Source organism: Coccomyxa subellipsoidea (assembly GCF_000258705.1).
Source record: "Coccomyxa subellipsoidea C-169, whole genome shotgun sequence".
NCBI lineage: Eukaryota > Viridiplantae > Chlorophyta > Trebouxiophyceae > Coccomyxaceae > Coccomyxa > Coccomyxa subellipsoidea.
The window spans coordinates 381,522-396,996 of NW_005178033.1; the positions used below are offsets into that span (position 1 = coordinate 381,522).

At 51.6% G+C, this 15,475-nt stretch overlaps 3 protein-coding genes across 3 annotated transcripts; all 3 read right to left on the reverse strand.

The window, feature by feature from the left end:
* Nucleotides 1-601: 601 nt before the first annotated feature.
* COCSUDRAFT_47771 (hypothetical protein) lies at nt 602-5,091 on the reverse strand (the record flags this gene model as incomplete). The annotated part of the gene is made up of 10 exons (XM_005646650.1): nt 5,022-5,091; nt 4,763-4,892; nt 4,187-4,338; nt 3,697-3,896; nt 2,964-3,147; nt 2,430-2,726; nt 1,960-2,086; nt 1,222-1,448; nt 924-1,002; nt 602-684 (listed from the first exon to the last, which is right to left on the reverse strand). Exons 2-10 carry the CDS (start codon nt 4,806-4,808, stop codon nt 602-604), a joined length of 1,395 nt encoding a protein of 464 aa, XP_005646707.1. The 5' UTR covers nt 4,809-4,892; nt 5,022-5,091.
* A 1,016-nt stretch (nt 5,092-6,107) lies between these two features.
* COCSUDRAFT_53720 (ribonuclease T2) lies at nt 6,108-8,153 on the reverse strand. The gene is made up of 4 exons (XM_005646651.1): nt 8,048-8,153; nt 7,602-7,714; nt 7,125-7,265; nt 6,108-6,794 (listed from the first exon to the last, which is right to left on the reverse strand). The coding sequence occupies exons 1-4, from the start codon at nt 8,076-8,078 to the stop codon at nt 6,564-6,566; spliced, it is 516 nt and encodes a 171-aa protein (XP_005646708.1). The 5' UTR covers nt 8,079-8,153; the 3' UTR covers nt 6,108-6,563.
* A 3,870-nt stretch (nt 8,154-12,023) lies between these two features.
* Nucleotides 12,024-15,448, reverse strand: COCSUDRAFT_42545 (hypothetical protein; the record flags this gene model as incomplete). The annotated part of the gene is made up of 6 exons (XM_005646652.1): nt 12,024-12,131; nt 12,396-12,599; nt 12,816-13,018; nt 13,450-13,648; nt 14,609-14,766; nt 15,298-15,448. The coding sequence occupies 6 exons, from the start codon at nt 15,446-15,448 to the stop codon at nt 12,024-12,026; spliced, it is 1,023 nt and encodes a 340-aa protein (XP_005646709.1).
* Nucleotides 15,449-15,475: the final 27 nt, after the last annotated feature.

The window sequence follows — 15,475 nt, forward strand, 5'->3', positions numbered from 1 at the left end:
GACCCTTAAAGCAGATCTCGTATATCAGTCCACTCTTCCCAAGTGCTTTGCATGTAATCAGATCATTCTTCCCCTTCATGAAGCCTAGCTTCTTCAAAGAATTCTGCTTAACCAAGCTCATGAACTCTGATGAATTGCACATTTAATCAAGATCTTGCAGCATACTTGAGTGCTTTGCATCAAGCTTACCAAATTTCTACCGGCCCATCCCCAACCTCTTGCAACGCATTTCTGTCTACCTATGCCAATGATGCTCAGCAATGCTCCTGTGCAACAGTTGCAAACCCCAGTGTGTTCTTGAGGAAATTCAAAAACATATTGCATTCCACACTTGTTTGTACAGAATATTACTTGAAGTGCAAGTGACCAACATTGTGAACTGTAGTTCTGCGTACATCTGTCTAACTGAAAGAGAATCCAACTATCAGCAATTCTACTCTACTGTATCCCCAGCATTGTTCTGGACATTCAGTCTGCATTGTAAAACTTGACATGAAAATAAAATGAACGCTGCAACAGGAGTTGCGTGCTCTGAACCCGTGCAGTACCAATCGTTGTCTACAAAGTACAGTAATCAAGTACCGCCGCTGGGTCAAGTGCTCTACTCAGATGCCTCTGCAAGGCTCTCCTGCACTGCCGCCTCGGCCTTGCCTGCAGCCATTGCTGCCGCGGCCAGAATCATGCCTGCAGGGCACGCCGACAACCTTGTCCATATGATTCCGGGAAGGCCAATGCACTGATGGCAACAATGCTCGCAGGGCTAGAGATACGTCAACCTGGCATGTTGTGAGCTATCCAAACCACCTGGGGCCTCAAGCTTCACTGGTATTGTTGCTAGGTGTTCTATATAGTGAACAAATGCACTCGTGTGCAAGAGTACTGAACTCAAGATTCTGAAAAAGGTCATGTTCTAGACAAGCTACCTGCTGAGGGGCTGCTGACGGCCTCTTTGGGCACCACATTGTTAGCGTATTCCACATCGCTCCCCTCTGCCAGCAGAGCCTGCTCGTGCACATTTGTCACGTCAGGCCATTAGCAACACACCATGCAAACCATGCACCCACGATTTTGCAAAAGAAACGGCATGGCGCGATACAGTGATGGACAAACAGGGCTTGTCTGGGGGGTACGGTGAGTCTCATGATCAAAACTGGTGAACTCTGATAGCTTTAAAAGTGGAGCAGGAAATTCTGCAAAAGTACAAGTAATTGCTTTGCACACCTCTGCCTCTGCGATCCCTGCGGCCAGCTGCCGCTCAGCTTCCTCCGCGGCGTCGCCGGCGGGCAGCTGCGGGGCGGCTTGCCCGGCAGCTTCCGCGCGGCGCTCCGCATGCGACTTGAGGCCGAAGTTGCGCGCGATTGCCTCCGTGGCGCTCAGCCCGCCGCTCAGCACGTTTGAGGCGGTCTTGCGAGCCACCTTCGCATCCTTTGCCGGCATGAACGTTGCACCTGTGAAAGTAGCAGCCGCTCTCAACACATAGCCAGAAACTTTTGCAATTTGGTGCACCCTTCCCTGCCTTACAAGGGGCTTGCAGGTGCTGTTTCAGAGGAAGGTGTGTGTTTCCAGATTTGCATGTGCATGCCTGTCTCCTGATATGTAGGACAATTTCCTATATCCTATGGGCCACTCTTTTGGTGCCCTGAGTGTATCTCATACAGCAGCCCGAACTTGATGATGCAGGAATGTTGGAAGTACAGACGGCTGCTGGCAGCAACACTGGCACCTCCTTCCCGGTTGCGCTTGCAGCCTGATCAGCTGCATTGCCGCACACTGCACAGTATTCGTGCTCCTACAAAGCTCTGAGGATCACAGAGAAGGATGCCGTGGAGAACGGCTTTCCCTCAAACCCTGTACAGCGTCCGCTTATGCAGAGCTGTGTGATGCTGCTTCGGCGCATCCTGCACAGGATCCACGCAGCTATTATACTACAAGAGCGACGGCTGGAGGGAACGCGCGCACCGGCTGCCAGGATGGCCCCGGCGACGGCGGCATCGGTGAGGTCGATGGCGAGCGCGGACATGACAACGCCTGCCGCCAGACCCATCGCCAGTGTGCCAGCTGCCTTTATGTTCCTGTCCTTCTGCGCCTGCGTTTAAAGAATTTCCGAGACATCAGCTCTGGCTAGATATCAGCTCTGCAGCTGGAAGCTCGTACGGAAAAATGGAAGGACGCAAGCTTCACGTGCGCGTCGAGAAACTCCTCGGGAGATCCATTTCGGGGAGAAACCCGCTTTTCTACCTTGCTTAATGAAGGAGTGCCAACTGGTCAGGAGATGAAACAGGACAATAAACAAGTGAAAGCCTGTGAGCACGTGCAGCACAAAGGGATTATGCAATAAAGGCGTGAATATCTATATTGTTGACTTCTATAAGGCAAGTCTGCAACATGAAAACAGTGTTTGCCAGAGAATTTGACACAGGACTGGTTACCTTGGCAGCAGCGCTTTCCTCCTCTGAGCTTTCCACCATAGCCTCATTCACTGTTGGCGCGGAAGGCTCAAGCACATCCGTTGCAGCAACTTGGGGCGTCAGGTCCGGCGCTGATGTGACAATGGCCGCTGATGTCACCGCTGACATCATTGGCACCTGATCTGGCGCGGCGGTGCTCTCCGCCCTGAATTCTGGGGCGGCCTCCCTGATGTCGCTCCAGGTGGCAGACCCCCCGGTCTGCGCCACCGGAGAGGGGGAGTCCCCCCTCTCGGTGGCCTTGCTGATCGCCTTTGCAGCCTGTCACAGCAGATATCATCAGCCCGGGTCCAGACTTCACGGTGCGGCTTGCAGAGCATTGTTCCTTTTTTCTGGTTTGCATCCTGCAATGTCCATGACCTCGAAAGAAAACATACAGAATTGCTGGCATGCCTCTCATGCTTAGTATGAGGGTTAGAGACTGCGAAAAGTGCGTTACAATGTTTTCAAGCTACTAATATCCAGACGCTACTTTTGTTACAGGATGCAGATGACTACCTGTTGGCTGAGGTCCTCGGTGAGGTCAGCGGGCAGGCCGCCATCCGTGGGGTCCCAGGCAGTAACGGTGACATCATCAAGCGGCCGCGCTGATGTCAGCTGCACAGCTGTCAGCTCGGGGTAGCCGAAGGAGCAGGCCACGTCTAACGCGGCGTCCTCTGGCACCCCAGCCGCCTTCAATGGCCTGCAAAGGATAAACTCCCCAATTTTGTGTCTTGACACAAGTTGCCTGAGACTGATAGTACCCAAGGCCTGATCCTGTGGCAGACGTCATGAGAAGCGGGGATACTCCCCAGTCACAAAGCTGAGTGAGACTTCCAACTGTGTCTCTGAAAGGTGAAAGCCCTGTAGATCTTAGCCCTTCAAGGATCCCCTCCCCCCTCCTGCTGCGCTTGCTGCTGCTTGCAGCAGCAGCAAGGGGGGAATAGATGTCAGGTTCTTGAGGAAGCAGAAATGACAAAAGAGTGAGTAGAGCGAGAAACACATCTTGCTTGAATATAGGGGTACCACCCTCTAAGCCTAATCATGCTCCTCACCTGTGAGGTGTTGATAAACGGCAGTGACAACAATGCTATGAAAACCAAAGCAATAGCAGCCATGGTGCACACTGCACACATGATCAGCAAGCCAGGTGATCTATGGGGCATACAGGTACATGATATGCAAAGCAGGGATGCCATATGCTTCCTAAGAAGTCAGATTTTAGAGAGAAAAAAATTTGAAAGCATCACACCTGTTGTTGCTGGGCTCCCAGGAGGCGCCGCCGCAGGTCAGGTGCACGATTTTGAATTCGAAATCTGCGCCCTCCGGCACGCCCAGATCGGACACCCACACGTGGCCATCTGTCCAGGTCATGTCTGGTGCATATCCAAGGTCCCATGAGCCTAACACCGGATGGCTGCCCACCACTTTCAGACCCTCCCCAAACGCCGCCTGCAGCAATCAAGACTTCCTCGTTTTGCAGCGGCCGAGACAGACCGGTGACTCCATTGGGATCGAGTCTTGAGCTCTTCTTGCATTGGGGCTGCCAAGAAATAGGCACAAATAGCTTGGAGGCACCCAGGGCTTCGCATGCTATTTGTCACAGAAACGCACACAGTCATGAACAGCTGTCGGCATGCAACCCAGCAGAAGGGTAGGTACCAAGACATAAGCAGTCACGAAGTTTTATCAGGTGTCTCTTAGGGGCAAGTTTGTTGTACTTTTGGAGTGGATGCACCCACCTGGAAGTGGGTGGAGATACGCACACGCACACTGCGCTGCTCATCAATCTGCGGCAGAGTTGCAGTTGGAGCATCACCCTTGAATCCCACGACAGCTCTGGCGATGCAGGGCCTTGCACGCCGCTGTGCCACTTGCAGTCCAAGGGAGCATCCTGCAATGTGCATGTGACACTTGCAGGGCTGCACAGTGGACAGTCGACTGAAGTGCCAGTGTGAAGTCAAAACATCAAGCTTGGTAAGGTGACTGGCCTGCAACGGGTCAGTGATCCAGAGGTTTGCAGCCATCGGTATTCTGACAGATGGTGCCCAATGGGTTTTGAACTCATGTGCAGGAGAAAGTCAATCTGTATCTGAAAATGCAAGATGTGGGCTTCCATTCTCCCATTTCTCAAATTCGGCAGTTGTCCATGTTCCAATAGCTTGTAGTTCTTTTATTAATTGGCTATCACTCGCAGTTTCCCCTCAAATCTCGACCAGTGTTGACTGTACTCACCAGGACTTTGCCAGGCATCAAGAACGCTGCAACACCCATCATGGCGACCAACACATAATACTGTGGCATCCCCGGATCTTTACCTGCAGATCCCCGCATCAGTACTCGTGGTAGGGCAATCGCGGCCATCAGCTCAGATAAAATTCAGCTGTTGAAGAGAGGAAAGGTGCCGTCACGAGTGGGTCTCTTGAGGGCCAGCACCTGGTCGTTCACCTGTGTCACGAGAAATCCTTATCAGCGTGAGCAGAATTGTTACTATGACCCGTCCATTCTAAGAGTCAGCCGATGCATTCCATATATCTGAGGGTGACCTAGGAGATCCCGTAAGGGTTCGACACAGACCTTGGTGTTTTACGGGGCGATGAGGAGTGTCAAATGCAAGCGACCCCCACGAAGAAGGTAAATTGATTTCAAGAACCGATTTGCGGCCTTTCAAAAACCTTTTTCTTCTTCGTCAAAATAATTTGGCGCGCTCCGCTACGGGGTCAGGTCTTGGTAACTCCCTCGACTATTGAACAGGGCTCACCTCCTTGCCTCAACGCCCTTACCCGAGGCGGAAAGCAACAGCATCGCAGTATTTGCAGCAACGCAAGCCTTTGCGTCCCAGCTGACGCTGTCACAGATTGGGGTTGGCTGCAGCTACAGCCTTCAGCCTCACCTGCGCCTTTATGGGATTGCATTGTGCGCATGCATGCAATGACTGCAATGACTTACGCAAGCTTACGCCACTTCAAGTCAAGTGGCCAGACCATATGATGTACCTCAGATGCATCAGGCTGGCCAGTGTCATTGGCAGTAGATGTCTTGCCGATCCTCAATGCAGTTGGTGGAAACCAAGGCGACCTGCAACTGCATTCCCTTGTTAGCAGCATTTCACCTGTCTTGGCTTTTTCCTCTATATAAAAAGCGCGTGGTGGCCTTGAGCAAGCTGATTCATTCTATCAGCTGCCTACGGTGGAGGCGGATCCTGAACATGTGCAAATGATAGAGTGAAGTGGACAGCCGTACGCCGTACGCAGACGCGTCTCGTCTGCGCACTGCAATGCATGGATCTGCTCTAATGGATCACTGCAAAAGCCGATGATGTATTTAGGCTCTCAGGCAATCACTAGTAGTGCGCAAGGCAGCCCCCGGGGCCCCCTCTCCCTGCCATAGGCGACCTGGCGCTCGCACTGCCTTAAAGTACTAGCCCGTGTGAAGCATGCATGATCATGTATCGCCCTATATCCTGTATCATGCAGCCCACAACATGCATACCCCCGAGGTCGCCCTGGTTCCCACCAAGTGCACTATATGGTGGTTGCATGCCATACATATGGTGCGCATGCGGAGCTGCAGCATTATCGCCCTCTGAGATAATCGACTGATATCATGCATATGCACATGTGTAGCCTGCACATGAATGAATCTAGCGGTGCTGCCCAGTAAGATCCAAGAGATTAAACCGGCCAGGCCAGGTTGATATGTCATCGGACAAGGGTACACGCTGTGCCGAATACTGAGGGCCTAAATAACTCAGAACTGTCCGAAAACTTGCAGTAAGTTGGAGATTACCGTGCATCGGAGAAAGGATACAATGTAACACATGGTCAACAAATGTACACCCTCATGGGCGGATGCTGAATACCCATGCCCATATCATTTCCAACAAGAAACCATGGAGCGGCCATGCAGTTGACAAGAATCACACAGAAAGTACACAGATCAGAACAGAAGTAGTCTTGGATCCATCAGCCATCTTGAATATGTCCTTCACAGTGGGCAAGCTGCATCTCTCTGTGAACCTGGCGTTGGCAGAGCGCTCAATTTTCTCTCTGCAATGGTCAAGTCGGCTGCCAAACAGGGTTCTACTAAGTTTTTGAATGTATAAAGATATTTCGGCCTTCAAGCACTCATATTGAGGCCGAGCTGGTTGCCGCGCTTGCAGGTGCCGGACTTCTCGTGGCACTGCCTGAAGTTGTTAGAGCAGGGTCTCTCTGCCTTCGATGCCACGGGGCCGAGCTTATAGATGAGCTCGTCATTGCACTGCTGCGCACCGCGCGGCTCGCAAGGCTGTGTGCGACACACCTTCTCGCAGTTTACCGCCTTGAGGTCTTGCGTGAAGCACATGAAGATCTGCAAAGAGCACAAGTGAGTGAGAAGGAACGATCTGTTTTCTTGCTGAGTAATTTGCGGGATGAGCTTGGGCAGCACAAGGCCATCATGCTGAGTCAGCGTTGGCCAGATCCTGCAAGTGAGCAATGGTTCTGAAAAAAAGACATTCTGAATCAACGCAATAATAGTCTCTATGGCGGCACAAGACAGGTGATATGAATGGAATACAGGTGTCACTGGAGGTCGATGATCAGGGTGCCCTGAGAGCAGGAGAGTTGTTCCCCTTCAGTTGGGTGCAAAGACATGTGAACAACATTACAAGCAAAGTTTTGATTTGTAAGAGGGACATGCCTCATTGATGTAGTCCTTGCCACCGCCACCCTGGCAGTAGAGCAGCGGGCGCACACCAAAATCCGCCTCCAATGCATCCAGGAAGTCGCTCCTACTCACAGGGGTCTCACTGGGCTGGATACCCTTTGCTGCCAGCGCTGCCTGCAGTGAATATTACTACCCTGTCAAGCACATGCACTTACAAATACCGAGCGAGAATTGCCTGGCTAATTATTCTTATTGACATGGTCACACGCTCTTCCTGCCTGGCTTACTGCTGTAAGAATTGCATAGCCGCATATGTTTCTTGCCTTGCATCACCTCTCTCTTCAAAGATGCATCGCAGCACGGAGAAATCTTAAATGGAGGCAGCAAGCCTAAATCCAGCATCTCATGTGGCAGGACATGCTTGACTCATATCTAGGACGGGCCTCTCTGCTTGCAGAAGGCTCTGTGACTGGACACAAGGAAGTTCAGCGTTGGGTGGAAAGTTCTCACCGCAATGTCATAGCGCTTGTGCAGGTCGAGGGTCTTCTGGAAGTAGTTCTGCTGCGAGAAGTTGCTGCAGGAGCCATGGCAGTCCCATTCGTGCTCCCAGAAACAGGGATTCTCTGCACACACACACGCAAGCCAGACTCTCATGGCCGCACAGAGCTGGATAGCAGTGCATTAAGCACCAAGGCGCTGTCCTTATTTATGACTACTGCTGTGTGGCATGAGCATCTTGGGGCTAATGGAAATATTGTTGCCTGGATTTGCAACCCATTGGATCCCAAATAAACTTGATTGCAACGAGATTGCAATATGAGGTGCCACAGCAACAACAGAACTTTGGGGTGAAGTTGCCATCGACATTAATCCAGGTTTGCCCAATTGCTGACAGTGACTTATAAATTTTTGATTGCAAGTCAAGGAGCCTTCATATGGTGGTCAAGACCACTCACCCGTGGTGTAGCTGGGCCACTCGATGTCCATGGCAGCGCGGGTTTGGGCGTTTATCTTATCGAGGTTGAACTTGTTAAAGCCGTCCTGCAGGCTGCAGTGCTCTGGATAATCCTGCTGGCAGTAGTTGTCCAGGTTCGGCCACAGCCCATGCAGCGTGAACCCGGCATCGCTGCAACATGCCATTCACGCACGCAATCAGCACGTATCTTAACCATGTTCGCTCTCTCGGCTGACAACTTTTGTCGGTCTGCATGTGGACTGCATGCCGTCTCAATGCCTTTCAGAGATGAGGGAAAATGTATACAGCTGGACAGGCCAAATGAAGCCCCAGCAATGCAGAGTGGTGGCAGATATTAGGATGGATGTGCTGTGACCATGCAGGACAGCGCAAGCAGCTGGGCCAAGCTCAGCATGGGGAGTGTGCAGGATCTGGTTAAATTAGGTTGTCAAGCAGGGGACTCACGGGTCGGGAATGTTGTAGCAGCCCTGGTTCTTGAAGCAGAATTCGTTGGGCCACTGCCTGCAAGCACACGCCCCCGTGCTTCAGGAACCATCTCAGTAGGACAGGAGACCTTCAGGTAAGACGGGCCCTTAGACAAGCAGGCAAAGGAGAGATCTTAAGCCAGCAAGCTTGCTCTTGCTTCATACCATTTAGCTCCAGAGCATATTACAGGTGTGCTGAAGGCTTGGGCAGAGACATGCCGCCATCTTGACATCAAAACAGACTTGAAATACATCCGAAGAGGGGATCTACCTGACCTACCTGACAAGGAAATAGAAGGCGAAGTCTCCAGGTGCTGGGGCTGTGTCTGGGTTGTCGTCACTGCAGGTTGGACAACGTGCAGATGGAGAAGGTGAAGGTGAAGGCCGACGCCTGTCTACTGCCTGGCAGCACAGCAGCGGCGCTGCCAGCGCCAACAGGACCACGCAGAATTGTCTGCCGCGCATCGTGAGCTCCTGCACAAGAACAGAGACCACTTGCTTGCGCTTGGAGCATCGCAAGAATCAACTAACAGCTGAACTGATATGTGGGAGGAAAGCTCAGAACAAGGGTATTGATGATGGCAACATTCCATTAGCTAGATCATTCTCGCAGCAGAATCCTCTTGGTCGTGATAGATTGTGGTCCCTACGCAGTGTACTGATCTGCTGATCTAGCAGAGCAGGTACCTTGTGCAGAGACAGGGCAGTCTTTACAGCCTTGTTATCGCATGAAATATTGAAAATGAAGACTGCGACAAACTCAGGCCAAAGAACGGACACTTAAAAGATTCCTTTGCGGATAAGGGCTTGTTGAAGTGATCAAGATGACTTCGCACGATCGGCAGCTGCCAGCTAACCAGCATTGGTCTGCAGATCCTTGATGGAAGCCAACTTCACGATTGAAAACTTTCTTTGTGAAAAGACTTGCGTATCCGACATGTGGTGGTCCACCGGGACCCAAATAACCACTAATAAAAGACATCAAAAAGCCTGAGATTAGTAAGACAGTCGAGACCCACCTTCACGTTGAGAATCGGTACAGGAGCTCCACTGAGAACTGTTTTGTTGGAGTGAAATGACAATGTCCGGCACTATCGCCCTGGTACGACGCAAGAAAGATTCTCATGTCACCGAGATCCGAGGTAGACTGAAAGTGCACACTTGCAGGCAAACTAGGCAACACATCAATGTTGAGATTGATAAGGAGGTGGCGATCCATATCTTATTGCCGAACAAGCTGCCAATCCTGACCAGCACAAACCTTGTGCATAATCCATTGATTACTTGTAAGAAGTGGTCGCCCTCAGGCTGCCCATAAAAGGTGACTCGATAGAAATCACGTTGCCAAAATAGGAAAGAAGAATCCCACACTTGCAGATCTCGAGTCACCCCTTGCCAAAACATACGACTATTCACAGAACGATCGCGAGGGACTTCCATAAAGCGTGCGCTTGGCATCCGTCCAAAAGTGAGCCTCCTTCCTGCCTCCTCTCACCTTCTCGGTCAGCTAATTGTGAGCAGGTCGGTGTGAGCACTCGGCTAGGGCTTTGGAACTGGTCCCTGGAAACATGATCTGTGCTGCGATCGGGACACTGGACAGTGATCAAGCATTCTAATACCGTTGGGTATGTACTTGCGGAGCAGTTGCTTGATAAGGATTCACTAGCTCTGTTGAAAGGTGTTGGAGTTCGGATAGAAGTTCTGAGCAATGTCTGTTCACCTGTCCACACGCACGGGTGCTTGCACGCTCTCTGGGGATAAAATGCCTTCTGACTGTAGATTGTGCATCGTGCAAGCGTACTGGCAACAAGACGAGGGACTCCTTAGGCGTAGGGTTTTTTTCGGTTCCATCTCGGGAAAGCTGAGGCCAATGCTATCCGAGACTTTGCAGATTGTCAGGCCTTGAACATGGTTGCACAGGTCCTCTAATGACTAGGAAGCAACCTTCCATATGGTGGTTCAATATTATGAAGATGTATGGAGCAAGAATGTGTCTGCGCCATGCAGAACACTATGGTGCACGAATGTCGTGCTCGCCTGCTTGCGCTATTTTATTGCGCTGTGGTGGTGCAAGGGCTTGCTGGCCCTGCAAAGCTTGACAACACAGCCTGGATATTGGACATCAACGAAGACGAATTGAACAGTACATCAGGTAAGTCTTTGTCGAGGTTATGCGGTTGCCCAACCACAAGATATACCCTTGTGGATGCATCCACCCATTTTTATAGGAAGCTCACACACTGTCTAACTTTGTTTCTCCATTTGCACTGTAGTCGAGCAAGGGCTTCCCGTACCTGCAGAGCTTGATGACGGACCCTTGATGCCGAACATTGAGGAAGACTATATCGAGTCAGGTGTGTCTTTGCCTATACCTATGTTGAGGGGCATGTGGTTGCCCAACTGCGGGATATCATCTTTGGGGAAACATCCCACCCATCTGAAATGGAAGCTTGCATCCACTCTCATTGTTTTCCGGGAACTATGCAGGATCAGATCCGATACCTGTTCCTGGATCTTGGCGTGAAAGATGTGATAGTGGGAAGTTGGCAGTTGTCAAAGGCAACAAAGTCCCCAAACGTGGAGACATTGTTCTTGGTGCTCATCTTGTCACTTGCCAGGATTTCAAATGGGGCAGATACGGAGACCATGATTGGTGTCCAGCAATAACCCGAGTATATGATTATGCGCGCGGACGACAGCTGAAGGAAGTGTTCGGTGCTTCTGCCATCTGTTACTCTTGATTCACCCTCGTACAATACACGCTCTGCATTGAATAACAACTGTTTTGTATGTCCTGTCTCGACTTGAAGGGTGCATACGATCGGGTCAACACGGAATTTGCTGTGGGAAGCCTTGCGGCACCTTGTGATTGTCGGCCGCATGCTTGCTACTCTCTAGTCTCTGTATGCCGACTGCACTCTTGCCATGAAGATTGTTGATTGGGTTGGCCGCTGCCTGCCCTCTTTGACTGGCTTGAGCGGGATTGCCGCTGAGTCCTATAGGACAGCTAGAGTAACTACACAGTTTGAGATGTTCTCTGATGAGCTGCACAAGCATCAAGGGTTTAAGGTCTGCTAATCCTACATGTGCAGTGGTGCAAAGGCATTGGCGGTTGCTTGCTCGGTGGTACATATGTAGAGCATATATGGGAAGTTAGTCGAAACATGGGCCGCCTGTCTGTGACCTCCCTGGACTTTAAAGCCTGCATGCCCTTACTTTTGGCACTGGCAGTTGTCAACATCTTACAAGGCCTCAGTGATGATTGCTTCATGAGTCATGGAGTTCATAGGTCACAACCACCGCAGCAATTTGCAACACTGTTACCAAGCCAAGCCAAATTGCAACTGTTAACCTTTTGATTGTACGTGGCACAATGGCGGCCAAAGTCTCACTTCCGATATTCTCGTGAGACAAAAACCATTGCAAAGTTGGCCTCAGAAGCCTCTTCTTGCAAAGCCTGAAATCCTTGACAGCACTACTGGCATGACTGGATCAGTGAGTTGGGTCGTCCATGGATGCGCGGCTGGAGAGCGAACGCTGACGCATCAAAATGCTCTGCTCCAAGTCACTCGGAACGCCCCCCAAAGCCCCCAGATCCACCTGAAGACAAAACCTCTTCTCATCAGTATTGCCTGCTGGCCATTCCCCAGAGTTTGCAGTTCCACAATGATCATGAATATTCACATCCCAGAGCATCATGGTGACCTGTCGAGAATCGGCAAACCCAAAATTTTGGGCACAATGGGACCAGCGTGAAGCTTGTCCAACAAGAAGAACCCCAAGATCAAATCTCAAACTTAGCCAGAGGGGCGACAGGCTGTGAAGAATTTGCACAAATCGGCAGAGAAGGATCTAGTTGCTCACATGCTTGTCAAGGGCAGTTCCCAGGTCCCCCATGTGCGCAAATCGCCGCTGGGATCCCACGCTGCCGGGGCCCTCCAAGAATGGCGGGGGGACCCCCAGCCGCAGCTGTGATTGGGTAGGCCCCCCACCCTGCGTATCCAACGCCTCTGCAGACCCGCCCCGGCTCGGCGGCAGGCTCCGCGGCGGCCGCTTTCCGCTTGTGGCCTGCCCATTGGTGGCCTGCCCAGCTGTCCTTGCATGAGTCTCCGAGGGCACGGCCGCACTCGACCGCCCAGCTGACTCAGCATTCTCCTCCGAAGGAGCTTTATTCCCTGATCCTGCAGTGGGCCTCTGTGCTTGCTCGGAGGTTCCTGCACCAGAGAGCCTGCTGTCTGCAGCATCATCCGATGGCTTTTGATGCGTGGCTGCTGTTGGACTGACTGCTGCAAAGGCGTCTGTGCGTTTGCCCATGTCAGCCGCCAGCTCATCGCTGCATGTTGTCTCTTCAGGCTCTGCTGCCTCTTCTTTTGTGCGTCCATTGACAGTGGGGCTTTTTGTCTGCTCTGCCTGCTTCGGCTTGGCTGAAGGCTCGCCATCTTCAGACAAAGCGCGGCTGCTCCTGCTTTCTTGGCTGATCTGCCGGCCTGCACATCCGCGTACCTCGATTGCTCACTGCGAGAATCTTACTACTTTGAGCATATAATTGGCTTTTTTATACAGCTTTTAATCGCACACTGAAAAGCTATTTTCTCTCACAAGCAAGTGTCAGCATGTGAAAGCATGGGCAACTCACGAGGTGACACATAAGGATTGTCTGGCATTCAAGATCACAAACCATAGTTGCACCATTCGGTCGGAACATATTCTGGGGACCGAATATACGGCCCTATATTCGGTCATACGGTCTGAAAACATACGGAATTCGGTCAAAAACGGCCTATTTTGGCCCAAAACACCGAATATACGACCGAATATACACCGTATGCCGAATGGCCGAATCCGTATGGTGCAACTATGTCACAAACACATTGTAAGATGTCTACATGCTGCACATGCGATCAGTGCTTCCACGGACCTGTGAATGCTGGATCCCATGGCACTCGCGGGCGGGAGGGCTCTGGCCGGCCGTTGCCTGATTTGGCAGAGGAGCGCTGCGAGGAAGCTTCCAGGTCAGGCAGCGTACGCGGCAGCTGCAGCGCAGGGAACGGAAGCTCCTGGAAGCTGAACGGCTGCGGCGGCGACGGCCGATCCGCCACCCGCCTGCTCGCCTGCGCCTGCGGACATGAGTTGAATCTGAACGACGGCGTCGGCATATATTTCCCCAGCAATGGAACTCTGTCAAGAGCCCGCATCACAAGTGGTGAAGCCCCGCACTTGCTGGGTATGGGTTGGGGGCAGGCCCCCCAAGAAACCACTCACTAATCTGTAACACATGGCCAAGCTAATAGTGGCAGCTGGTGTTCTGGTTCCTGTGGGTCACTCTTCCCAAGCTGCTTTATGACAAAACAAATGAGGCACTATGGGTTCTTACTCTTGAAAACCACTCCTTGATCGATGTCATTGAAAGGCAATATAGGGGCCTGTGATTGCAGGACGCTCTCATAGATTGAATATTGCCATGAATGCGCGCACATCCACAAGCCAATACTTTGCCTTTAATATAGAGAGCCTGCCTACAGTGAGCACAGAATGCTGACAGCCGGTATCTTGCCTTGTGCAGGGTGATGGACGAGGACACTGCTGGCAGCAGGTCAGCGGCAGAGTCCATTTCAGCAGCGTCAAACGCCGGCCGGTTGCTGCCATAGCGCAGGAGGGACGTTGCAGAGGTCAGGTTCTCTGGGATGGATGTTGGGGCCCCCTGTTCCGGCAGTTGCATGATTGATAACATTGACATGCTGTTCCTGCCAAGAGACAACGTGCGTCCGCACAAGGTTTGGCTGTCATATTCCTGATTAGACTCGCCCAATCCCGGCGAGACCCAATCATTTGTAGACTGCATGTGCTCTCAGTCATGAGCTGTAGAGGCCCCTCCAAACGTTGCTCGGATTTTACCATCAAGCATCTTAGATGTTTATTTTTTGCAAATTTGGGTCATTGTAAAACACAGCTGATCCCACACTGCCAAAAGTTACAGTCTGATCAAGACCCCTCCGTACAAATACGAGTTTTTCTAAGAGCGTCCCATGAAAATATGGGTAATTTCTGTTTCATGCACGAGGCACATGGGACCAGACCTGAGTGGTGATGGCGCTCGAGGTGGCCTGTGCCTGCTTGAAGAAGTGCAGCAGATCAGCTGTGTCCTGCCCTCTCACCCGGCCATCGTCCTCTGCTGGCAGCTCTGGTGGCGGCGGCAGGTCTCTCCCAGGCAATTGCAAGCTATTTTTGCTGGTTCCTGAGAGAGCCAGAAAAACCTTGCATTGAGCATCTTGATGTTTGTGCCCAACACGTCGCATCATCCCAGAACCCCAGTAACACGTGCTAAGACACCAAGCAGCACATCCAAATGTCAAAGTGTGTCAAGTGGCGCAGAATCACCCAGGGATTCCCTGCTGGGAAACAGGGGATGCCAGCCTCTGAGTGCGTCCAACTCCGGGTACAGAGCGCTTGCTTGCGCTACCAAAAGATGATTGCTAGCTGATAAGGTGCTAATCTTTGACTCGATGCGTTGCAATTGCTCCAGGAGCTCATCTAAGCGTCCTGCATGAGGTCAGACAGATCAGACGCACAGGCTGATCTGGGCCATCGTCCACAAAGGTAGGCATATAGCACGACATGGAGATTTCTTGTTGAAGAGATAACTCAGTCATCGTCATTATAGGGACAATCGGGTTCTCTGTCTTCAATTCGAGACCAAAGGATTGGATGATCTCAAGCTTTGCAGTGCATTGAAAGCGCACGTCAGACATGAGACCTCTTTCTTCACCTTTTCTTTCCTCGACGGCATCTTGGATGCGGTTGAAGACCCCATCAGAGGCTTCTTGGAGCGCAGTGAGCGAGGCATTGACCATTTCGTAAGTTTGCTCTGCAGGCAAGTCCTGAGGTGTCAGAGGCACCTCGAACTCCGGAAATGCCATCTTTTACTCCTTTTAATGAGAGGATGA